Source organism: Coturnix japonica, chromosome 2 (genome assembly GCF_001577835.2).
Source record: "Coturnix japonica isolate 7356 chromosome 2, Coturnix japonica 2.1, whole genome shotgun sequence".
Classification (NCBI taxonomy): domain Eukaryota; kingdom Metazoa; phylum Chordata; class Aves; order Galliformes; family Phasianidae; genus Coturnix; species Coturnix japonica.
In genome coordinates, this window is record NC_029517.1 from 113,050,758 (window position 1) to 113,062,980 (window position 12,223).

Sequence of the window (12,223 nt, forward strand, 5' to 3'; positions counted from 1 at the left end):
ATTTTGTATTTGCTTTTGTATCAATTCACACAGTGTTTGTATGAATCTCCATGCATCTTTTTTTTAATTAATTTATTTATTTATTTATTTATTTATTTATTTATTTAAGCTAACTACTCTGCAGCTTCTTAATCATTAAGATTAATGCCAGCCACCAATAATAACAAACTGATGTCTGCAGGCACTGGGGAAATAACATTTTGTTAAGAAAGCAAATTGCTCAAGAGCTTATTATACAAATAAAGGAAAATATTTTTAAGATTTATAAAAAAATGTTTTTAATTTAATTTATGGAGCCACTGGGTTGCAGTAGTCATTTAGGGTAATTTTTAATGTATGAATGTTAGAGTTATCCAAGTTCCTCTGGTAAATAACAGCTTAGACATAAGTAACAGTGCTTTTTAAACACAAAAATATGCAAGCTTAATGATCTACCCTGCCATTAAAGCCTTTGGATTTATAGGGATTATTTCATCAATAGGAGCAAAGGCACTTTAATGTGGAAAAGAATCAAGAGGGTGTTTAGATGCTTGTGTGAAACAAATTGCATCACAGGCATTCACTAAAATGAATTCTTACCCGAGCACAGAGAGAGCTTTGCAAAGTGTGAGGGGCAATTGTAAGCATCCTTCTGAGTGAGAGAGGGAAAAAGCCACCTATAATGACCATTTTTTTCCTTTCTGGGCAAGGACATGACAAAAAAGAAATGCATTTTTCTTAGAACTGTTCTTCTTAAGTCAAGAGCTAGACCTCAACCCGAGTCAAGAATAACTAAGCCAAATTTGGGTTTCCCATTCTAGACAAAAGGTTATACCTAAGTCTGCCCTCTGCTTGAATGTTTTTCAGTAGATATCCTTTCTCTTGCAGAGATATTTGATTATATGATTCTATAGCTTCAATCTTTCACATCTTTCACCTTTTTTATCATCAGAGACTTTGATCTTTCCACATCTATCTTTTTATATTTTTTTTATTTTAATCTTCTACTTGGTCTACTTGATGGTGCCTAAGTTCTCACTTGTCTCCACACCAATCTCCATGTAGGATAGTTTTTAAGGGAATGCATGGGATTTCAGAGTATTTCTGCTTTCAGCCATGTATTGCTCTCTGTTTTGTCCCTCATTTAGAGCCTAGTTCATATAATTTGGTCCATTTTAATTGCCAGTTAGGCTTTGCCACTTGACTGACTGAGGCATTTTGGTGTTGTGATGTTTACCATAATTAGATTGGTAATTGCATAGGTTAATTGCACGAATCATTATATGTAGACTGGGCTTCACTGCCACAGTTTTGGATGTTTGGAATGTTTCAGTCTGTATGAAGGCTGCTGCGGTGGTGTCCAGGAGATTGCCTGGTTCCCAGAAGTCTGAATAATAGCTTGCAACAAGGAGGTAGTTAGTGTGGTTTGTGGTAAAGATTTCCAGTCCTATTTTGCTTGAAGGTCTGTTGGGAAAATTATTTCTTCAGTGCAGTCCCATGCTTCTTTGAATGACTACAGAAGTGATCTCTGTGTCAAATGCATTTCTGTTTGAGTATGACCTAGTTAAGTAACTTTAAACGTCTCTGACTTTTGTTAGGAAACTTTTGGAGCTTATATTCTCTTTCAAAATCTCACTCTCTTTTTTTTTTTTTTACTTCAGATTACTCGTTGTCACAAGTAGCTCATTTTTGGGATTTGACACTTGCATAAATCAGATTTTTTAAATTATTTATTTATTTATTTATTTGTTGGTACTGAGAAATATTTCAGTAGTGAAAATAAACAGAATTACTGAATTTTTACTGAGAATTTTTACTGTTTTACTTTTAATGTTCAGTTGTGGATTCAAGGATCCTCTTGTTCCATCATCTACTTGCAAAATGCTCTGAGCTTCCACAAATAATCTTGAGATCCCCTGCCTCCATGAAAGACATGCCTAAAAGGCAAATTAATTCTACTGTGTTTTTGCCAACTGGGCCATATTTGTACAGTTATTATGGCTGTTTAAAGATCTCTGGTTGTGTGCCAGTTGGCTAGAAAATGCTCTTGAAAATGTTGGTAAGTTTTACAGGCTGTACATGATCCTTATTATTCCTCTTTTGCAGCATTAGATGCATAAAAACTTAATACAGTTATTTAATTGAATATAATCAAATAACATTGTAAGTGTATGTAGTATCTTTTACAAGATAAGATAATACACTTGGAAAAGCAGAAGACTGTAACAGCCAACATGCCTTTCTTCAGTCTGAAATACAAGCAGCAGACACCAAAGCAAGTGAGAGCTGCTGTACAATGAATTATGTCTGTCTCAAACAGTGATAGGGAACAAGTATTTGGTATCTATGATACAGAAATACGATTATTTCCCAAGGAACAGAGATTAGAATTAGGTCAATTCTGTCCACTTACAAAAGCTGCATGTCAATTGAGCTGGTGACGATAATACCCAATATAATATATTTGCATGAGGCCTGCTCTGAAAGTAATGCCTCCTCTTTTATTATGTTGGCCCACAGTGTCAGAGGCTGATGTTGGTGCTATGATAGTAGAGGCTTAAACTTCCCACCAGTATTCCATTACATTTTGTTGCAGTGTGACAGATGGCAGCAGAGGGGCAGTATGGCATCTGACATGGAAGTGCATATGAAGCAAAGTTGTGTCACTAAATTCCTCTATGCAGAAAAACATGGCACCCACTGACATTCACTGATGCTTTCTCAACACTTATGGAGACCAAACAGTTAATGTTAGCACAATGACTGTGCGGGCAATGCTTTCCTAAGAATTACACTGTCGCAGCATCTGTGAAATGATGGGTCACTTCTGCTGCTGCAGTTTTTTACAAGTACATCATGCAGGCTCTTGTTCATTACTGGTCCAAATGCATAGATAATTGTGGTGACTATATTGAAAAATAGATTTTGTTTTTTGTTTCTTTTATTTATTTATTTATTTACTTATAGCCAAGAATTTGATCTATTATATGGTGGTGTTGTGCTCTTTGTTACAGATTACATGGAAATAAAGAGAAGGCATTACTTTCAGAGCAATCCATATATATACATATACATTCTTACTAGCTTTTGACCGCATTTTATAAATCCACCTCTTAGTGTGCTGCTGACTGTGTGTGCTAGATACGTTAACATGTGTCCCTCAGACTCAGTCTGCATCCACTGGGTACATGTGGGACCATCAAGAATTTACACTTGCTGAAGAGTTCAGTGAGGTGAGAGTGGCTCCAGGAAGATTTCCCAGACAGGAGCTTCAGCTATAAGCTGTATCTGTTAATTGATTCTCAGCTCTAGCTCAGGGAGGTATGAGAACCAGGGTTGCAGGGCTGGTGGTTTTTCCCTCCAGTACTGAAGTCAGTACTGGCTTTTTTCATTTCTATGAATATCCCTGTTGTACTGTGATAGTCTTAAGGTGGCTGAGGTTAACACTTTGAGTGTTACCCAGACCAGACACAGTGTATAATCCCAAATTTAGTCTACTTTTACCAATACATATTTTTGCACAATTGAGGATGTTCCCAGTCTGTAACCCTCGTCTTGTCTGTGTCTAGAGATTATGGCAACCGAAACAGTGCTCCTCCTATTTGCCTGATGATAGTTCTTGGTATTGTGCTTTGTAATGAGTGTGATTTTGCTTTTGTATTAACTTGAGTTATGGATAATTGTAGATTACTTATTTCCTCCTTATGTCCAGTTGCATGGAAGCTGATCAAGGCAGCTATCTGTTAACATCCTCACAACACAAAGTTAATTCTGGGTAGATCTACAGGAATTGTCAGGATTTTTAAAGAAATCACTTTTATTTGTATAAATTTCCAAAACGAAGATAAATTTTGCAGCATTTTGTTTATTTCACTCCACAGGAATCATTAAAACAGGTGAAGATAGTTTCAGTCAGCAACCCATTAGTCTTTCTCAATGCCAGAAAGTTTCATGCAGACCTGATGAAGATAATCCAGAAGGATAGCACAAGCAGCCAGGCATGGGAAGATGTAAACAAGGTAGGATGTGCTACATGCTTCAGTTATCATGGTGACAATGCTGAAGGTCATCATTACTGTCCCTGCATTTCGTAGAGAATGGCATCAGATACTGAAACAGATTATTTTAAAAAAGGTAATATTGCAAATGATTGATTTGGGATTAAATAAATTTAATCTAATTTTAATCAGAGTAAATACAGTTATATATATTTTTTTCTTATAATCACATGAAAATATTTTTTCTCTGTTATCTCTGTCCTATAAAAGACATTAAAGGACTTACACCAAACTCTTTAGAATTACTGTCAATCCTTACATAACTTGGCTAAGATAGTGATGTGACTTCAAGAAAGTGATGAGAAACTAAAATTCTACTTGAATAAAATGCTTTTTATTAAAATTTATGTATTTATTTATTTATTTTTTAATGGAGATGAGTTCTACAGAGGTAGATGTTTCATTTCATATTCTAACTACAAATAATTCCAATAGAATTAGGAATACAGTACAAATAGGTTCAGGTTTTCCTCTAAGGTAATGCTCTTTTCCATTTTCTATACTGTTAGCATTGGAAAACAAATACTATATATATATATATAGTTTTTTTGGAAAATGTCCCAGAAAAGATTGCATTTTTCAAGTTTATTTGCACTCAACTACTGCAAATTCCTACAATGTTCCCTAGAAGAGAAAAAAAAATACATATCATTTTTTCTATCACTACGATGAAAGCATTTAAATACAATAAGCTAAAAGGCTAACTGTAGCCAAATTCATCCAGTTTGATGACTTGGACTGAGGAAATCACAGCCATTTCCTAAATGGTTTGTTAATAAAGAATTGAATAATCATAGAATCAATGAATGGCCTGGGTTGAAAAGGACCATAGTGGCCCACAACCTCTGCTGTTGCCTGCTGAAGAGCTGTGTTGCCCATACCTATTCTTCATTGTTCAAAAATTCAGCACTGAAATTTTGCTGCATTTCCCCTTGGTTCTGTTAGCTGAACTGATTAGTTTGATAAAAAAAAACCCTCTAAATTGACAGATGTTAATTAAGATTTGCATTGGATTAATTATTTTTTAATTTAATAAGATATAGTAAGCTAGTAAGTCAATTTATAAGTTCATTTATAAGTTACTATGGACGGAGATGTTATCCTTTGCTTATTCTAGAAGGTAATTGGCAGTGCAGCTACCTGAAGTACTGCGTATAGTGTTTGGTACCTTCGTGAAATGACTGTCTTTCTACATAACACAATGAAAGTGAAAAAAATGTGCTTTGAATTTTGTTTCTGTGCTGCATTTCTCTTTTAAACTTATATTGACAACACTGATGAGGAAATGATTACAAAAGCATTTATCTGGATAAAGGTAACTTGTTAATAAGTTTATGCGTCAGAATTGTTCGCACAAAAATTTAAATGAGATTTTATCCAGTGGAAAGTGAGTCAGAAGATAATCTTGTAAAATTTCTATCATTGGTTTATCCTTTTAAGAGCATATTTCCCATCTTTCTATCACTCTTAAGCCCTCCTTCTCCACACAGGCTTTAAAGTGGATCCAGACATCATAGAGATTGAGTTGAGTTGTTTCGGGTAAAAAAAATGAATAAAAAAAAAGGGAGACACCTACTTGATATGGCTTTAGAAGAATAACAAAAGTCTTACTCAGCAAATATATCCAGTAGACTGTTGCATACAATATGATTTTGGAGAGAAGGAGCTAAACTTTATATAGAGAAACATAATTCTTTTGTGCAGCACTGATTTTCTTTGGTTACTCTGCATCGGATTTGTTTTCCTTGGTATTCTAATTGTTCATTGCTTTTATTTCAGTGTGAGCAGAACACTTTACTCTGCTCATTTTCCAATGGAAGTTGTCATGGTGAGTTTGTTATCTATACATTATATTAAAACCAGGATGGATGTAAGTGTGCAAAATAGCTCCAGATTTTTCTATTTATTTCTAGGTGAATTCAAATAGTCTGGAAACTTATATTTTTTCAGATAGATCAAGCATTCAGTGATGCATGAGTGCTAACAATTGTTAAGCTCCATTAACCTTGACGTAATGGGTCCTGGTTTTATTCTGTTCTTGACTGACTTTTTAAGATTTCAAAAGTGAGGAACCAATGAAAATATATTTTCTATAGGAGTCTGCTTCTTTCACACGAACCACCATATATATAATAATGGGAGAATCGCTAAGAACATTGCTACCTTCCTTGGTCTTCTGCCAAAGGCCTAATAAACTGCTTTGTTGAGCTCTGCTCCTGAGTTGTTTTTTTAGTTTGTGGTGAGACTTGAACATTAGTATGCAAAACAAAGATAGGATGGGATTAGAACCATGAGATGTCATTGTGGTCTTTGAAGGCACTGAAGAGAAAAACACAATAAATGTCAGCTGAACAATCGGTGACACTATGGCCACCAGTACAGTACAGAATTACACAGTTTGCTTTCAATTAGGGATTATGCTGGATGATTCTACTCATCCCACAATTTATTGGGCTTAAATCAAACCAGAGCACGCACATTCCCCTGGGACAGCTGCAACAACCTTTTGCAGAAGATACTTTATACAGATGACTTCACTGTGGAGGGAATTCAAATGCTGTGTTTATTTAAAACACATACAAGCATTGAGACCTCAGTAGGGAATCTGATCTGGGGGCTGTTTTTTGACAGCTCACACTTATTAACTAGGCTCATGACATTTTTATGATATTGCAGTGTTTACTTTACTTGGGTGCGATAGAATGCTTTCTACAACACGCAGTAATGTAGTGATGATGGCTCTTGAGGACTGTGCAGTGCTGTACTGTAAAATAGTAAATAAGTGCACAGCATTGTATCTGTGAAAAGTCTATTGGAAGGTCTTGTCAGCATGAATTTCAATCTTCTTTTGGATAAGTTGGATAAGTTACAGAAATGACAGACAACACAAGACCTCATCTCTGGTTTCCATGAGAACTAATCGTTGTATCTTGTACTGAGCAGAGTAGGGTGACACTTCATGGGAACTTAAAAACTGGAGAGAAAAGAAGTAAAAGAAAAATCCATAGCAAAGGATAATAAAACAAGGGGCTTAAATTTTTAGGAATGAGTGGAAGGGAAGACATAATCCTTATTTGCACAGCAGTTTTTTTGGAAAGCATGGCAGCTTTCTCCAAATCTTTCTACCTCTAGGGAATACTGATTTGACATTGTCTATATCAGCACTGTGTTAAATAGCTTCTGCTGCCTTTTCCCAGTCGTTCAGAGAAGCAATAGGTTTCTACCTGCACACCCTCCACTGAAATGCAGGATGCCAGCTGGGTGGGAGAGTATTGTGAGATCAAGTCCAGTATTGCCAATGTTTGTGCATTTGTACATGTGTGAGCGTGGCTTGACCTTCACAAGGTTTGTCAGAGAAGAGATTTCTGAGTGTAATACTAGAAGTTTCTCATACTGTACCAGTCTAAAACCAGCTAAGTGCAGTTCATGTGTAGGGTGATCTCAGCCTCTATACTGGGATGCAACATTTCTAGGCTAAAGCAATTGGTATTGTTATCCTCCGTCCTTTCCTATTTATTTCCTTTTCTGTTTATTATTTTTCCTGCTATTCTGAAGTACGTTATGTACAATTACAGTAAATTAAAATCTATTCTTGAACCATCAAACATTAACTTTTATCTAAGCAGTGTAACAACCAAAAAGGGAAAATCAACCCCAGGGCATTTTTTAAAGTAAAACTTTCAGAACCTGCAGATATAATTGTGTATGTGCTTTGTGAAGGAATGAGTAGCAGAGATAAAAGGTTCTTCTGTTTTGGAAACAAAGGAGGTGTGTAGGAAAAATGACAGTGAGCAACCCAGCAGATCCCATAAATCCTGGGTTTCCACTACAGTAATGGCAGGCTGCAGGTTTCCTTTGAAAATCCTTATTTTGTTTGCAGGGCATTTATTCATGTGTTTTGGACAGCACAGCTCTGGAGGTGTAAACCCAAAAAGCTCCGACTCTCAGACTCCTGTCAGAAAGGAATTAGCACCATTATAAATCTACTCACCAGGGAAATACTACACCTCTTTGGGGTTTTAAAGTCTTTTCCTCTGCTGTGTCAAAACCATGTCGATTAACCTATCTTTGCATTCAAATGAACTCTCCTTTTTTGAATTTATGTTTTATGATAACTGATATTAAAGCTGCTATTTGTCCACAGAGCAGTGTAAATAAGATGTACGTTATTTTCTTATCTTCCTTTTATGAAAGCCAGGAATCATCTGTGTGGTAGTTCAGGACACACTTACTATAGTATATGTTTAGATTAAGCACAAGGTGGCCAGGGGTTGAAGAATGAATATAAGAGCTTTACAAATCTTAACTTTTTTTTTCTAGTGTCAATATATAATAGTGCATATATGTGAAAAATAACCAGACAAAAAACAGGTAAAACGAAACACTCCACTTTACAGACTTTTCTTCCTTATAGGAGAATTTTAGTTAAAGCATAAGAAAGTGTTTAGTTGCTACAGAAATGAACGCAGAATCAGAATCTGCAAAAGATATTTGCTCTCTGAATCCCATGTGAACTTTCCCAAACAAGCCCGGCTCATTTAGATATTTAAATGTGAAGATGAACTTCTTTTTTTGTCGTTAAGAGACTGTTTCTATCTAATACATCTTGCTTATAATGTATTCTGCCTGTCATCACCTCATCCCAAATGATGGTACTTCATTTGTGCTTTTAAACAGTGCCGTTTGCTTAATGCATATCCCAATATGCAATTGACAAATTTCACTATGATATTTTGGGCTCATTTTGTTGAACTTTCATTATTCTTATTCACATTTCTTGACTTATCCCTTGTTATTAACATTTTCTCTTCCATCAAATGTGCAGGTGAGTCGCTGCAGCAATGTCAGGGTGAGCGATGTGTTTTGATATTGGACTGCAGTGGACTGAATTTCTTTGACTACACTGGAGTCTCCATGTTGCTTCAGGTATTAGTAATACCAGATGCATTCTGTACATTAAAAATATATAAATATGCACATAAATACACAGAATGGCTTGAGTTGTAAGGGACCTCAAGGATAATTGAGCTCCAGTCCTCCCTGCCACAGGCAGAGCTGCCAACCTCCACATTTAATACTGGACCAGGCAGCCCAGGGTGCCATCCAACCTGGCCAACACCTCCAGGGACGGGGCATACACAGCCTCTCTGCTCAGCCTGTTCCAGCACCTCACCACTCATAACAAAGAACTTCCCCCTGATATCCAACCTAAATCTCCCCTCCTTCAACTTAAAACCATTTTCCCTTGTCCTGCCATTATCTACACTTGTGGGTGACCTTTAGGTACTAGAAGGCTGCAATGAGGTCATCCCACAGGTGGGACACAAATCCGCCCTCTGCTATGGCATAGATGGAGGTGGCTCAATGACAAAACTGAGTTACCCATAGGAAGAACGCGCTCAACATGTTACACTCCTTCCCTGAATATCATCACTGCTGCTGGAGTTAGAAGGATTTTTAGTGTGGAACAGGCTCCTGGGTCCTTTTAAAAATAGTTTATACTGATGTTGTTCTCACTGAATCAATAGGGACTGCTTTGGATGCTTCCTAATCTGTCAAAAAGAGGCCCTACTCTTCTTCTAGAGTTATTTTCATTTTTCATTACTTTCTAGCTTACTGAATACCTAGTCTCTGAAACTGCACATTTTCAGAGAAAGAGTAAAGAACAAACTGCTGCAGAAAGTGGCATGCTGGCTGTGGTACTTATTTGACAGAGTGTTGGAAGTTGGACTAGATGACCTTTAAAAGGTCCCATCCAACTCTAAGGATTCTATGAGTATATGAGTCTACGTATTCCAAAGTTTCCTAGGTCTAATACTTGACTTTAGGGGCTGGTAGGTAATCTTACCGTGAAGAGATGGGGAAACTTGCAGAAAAAAAGGGTATACTGGAAAAAAAATCTTAGAAATGTTACTTTAAAGGGTACATTATTAATCAGATTTTTATCATATTGATTTTATTACAAGCAAAGATGTAGAGCACTTTGCGGACGGGGAGAAAATGATGCTTCCCTGCTCAGCATGGTTCGGTGGTGTTTGTATTATGGAGGGGCTCTCTCTGGTGGCTGTTGTCAGTATAGCCTGAGCAGCAGCACATCATACTCTGCCTATTTGAATATGTTCTTATTGTGTATGGTGTTGATACTTTAAACCCTTTTTCTTTCTTTCTTGTTTTTTTTTGTTTTTTTGTTTTTTTTTTTCTTAATTTCACATTTTTACACCTATAGATTTACATGGACTGTAAAAATAGACACATCGAAGTGTTGCTCGCATGCTGCAAAGGCAAGTATCAACTTAGAGCAAAACTATTATTGTGACATTTATGTGTCCTTGCTACTTTATCAGTCCTCGTCTGTTTGTTTTGCTACAGCTTCCTTGATTAAAGCACTGCAGTATGGTGGAAATCTCGAATCTGAAAACTCCATCTTCTTTGAGTCTGTTTCCTCAGCAATCGATGCCAGTCAGATTCCCAGGGTGAGGCTTACAGCAAGGGTAGGGGAGGTCTTGGGTGCTCACTGAGCTTTGATAAAGCTTTCATGTGGGGAAATGTCACGTATTCAGTGAACCTATTGTGCAGAAATATTGTATCTGTATTCTCTGCAGCCAGTCCTCAGTCTCTGGATTGCATTTACCACGTTTTTCCTGCTTGCACTTGCTTCCTGTCCTCTTCTCTCCTTTTGCAGTAACTTCTCCATCTTCTATGCTGGATCCACAGGTGTGTTGTTCTGTTCATTAATCTGGGTGCATGCTCCATTGGAAAGCGTAATGACATCTCAGAATAACCAGTGCAGCCTTTGGTGAGGCAAATTATCTTCTACTCTGTCATACACTGCATATCAACACTGTTCTTCAGCCTACATTGCTTAAAGCAGCATATCTCTGTTAGCACAGTAAAATGGCCCTAGGGTGCACCTGTGCTAGGTAAGAGAGAAGTGAGATAAACTGAAGACGAGTACTGTGCTGACCAAAACACTTTTGGATCTTTGGCAGGTTTGTTTGGAGCTAATAACTTATGTCTGCCCTGCAGTGTAGAGTGCTCTGTTGGCTCACTAGTGGAAAGAGGAGAGAGAAAGCATATGTGGTGGAAGGGAGAGCTAGAGGGAAAATGAAGAAGAAAGTTTGTCTTGGAAACTGAGGCTTGAGGCCTGAAAGTGCATTTGCTCGTATATTTATTTATTCAATAATAAGTGTTGCAGTACTTGCTAAAAGACTACAAACGAGGGCCTTTCTTATAAAGGAGTCTTTTCTGTTGTAATGTTTAGTGGGAAATGTGGTAGGTAGACTGGATGATCTTAGAGGTCTTCTCCATCTTTGGTGATTCTACTGTTGTAATCCCAGTGCGATAACTGAGCGTGCATTATAAGCAGTGTGCTTTCCTGTGGTTGTATTTATGATTCCAAACAAGAGTAAAGCTCCTCTTGGAACCCCATTCAAGGGACATTAAACTAATAATGGTCTGCAGTTTTTGTTTTCACTTTTTTCCCCTTTACCGTGATCTGGCACACGTTACTAATAAAATTAGAGTTGCCTTTAGACAAAAACAAAACAAAAAAACCCACCAAAAACAAAAGATCACTTTCCATTGATATATCCAGATAAGGTGATTTGGCTCTGTTGGTCTGAAGGATTAACTGGAAGAAGTATGTTCTCTTCAGTGCTTTACAACAGTTCTTTTTGTTGCTCTGCAAAATAATCTGCCTGATTAGATGAATTAGAATGACTGTTGTGTTATAAAAGGTCTGCATTCTTCATAGACACCAGGTAACCTTCCTAACATTCCTGTGAGATAGCTGGTATTCCCGCTTTATTGGAGCCAGGCATGGAAAGAATAAGAGAAGTATTCAAAATAAAAAGGAGCTCAAGTCCATTTTGCCATGACCTGAGAACATGCTTCTATCACCTCCTGAGCAAACTGGTGAAGTGGTGCAGTCTGAAAGGCTTGAATATAGTCTGAAATTCCAACTGTAATTAGTATAGGCATTAGCATGCTGCTGTTTGAAATATGGTTTCTCAATGAGTTCCTCACTTTCACATCTGAAGATAAAAGAAGATGAGCTGAAGTAGAGTGGCAGTGTGATCTCACTAGCAGCACCATGCTGTGACCAGGGTTAAGATCCTGAGGTAAGCAGGAACTTTGAGAAAAGAAGTGCCAAAACAGGGTACAAAAGAGCAGGAGGTGGAGATTTA

The 12,223-nt window shown here is 37.1% G+C and overlaps 1 protein-coding gene across 3 annotated transcripts in view; it reads left to right on the forward strand.

Annotated features, from left to right (window-relative positions):
* SLC26A7 (solute carrier family 26 member 7) overlaps positions 1-12,223 on the forward strand; it is a 78,870-nt gene that overhangs the window by 62,993 nt on the left and 3,654 nt on the right. For 2 of the 3 annotated variants that reach the window (XM_015855986.2, XM_015855987.2), the window contains 6 exons: positions 3,861-3,998; positions 5,817-5,865; positions 8,863-8,963; positions 10,264-10,318; positions 10,407-10,510; positions 10,640-10,751. In XM_015855986.2, coding sequence (XP_015711472.1) covers positions 3,861-3,998; positions 5,817-5,865; positions 8,863-8,963; positions 10,264-10,318; positions 10,407-10,510; positions 10,640-10,751 — 559 coding nt within the window. The remainder of the gene's footprint in view (positions 1-3,860; positions 3,999-5,816; positions 5,866-8,862; positions 8,964-10,263; positions 10,319-10,406; positions 10,511-10,639; positions 10,752-12,223) is intronic. The other variant, XM_032442792.1, reaches the window with a different exon arrangement.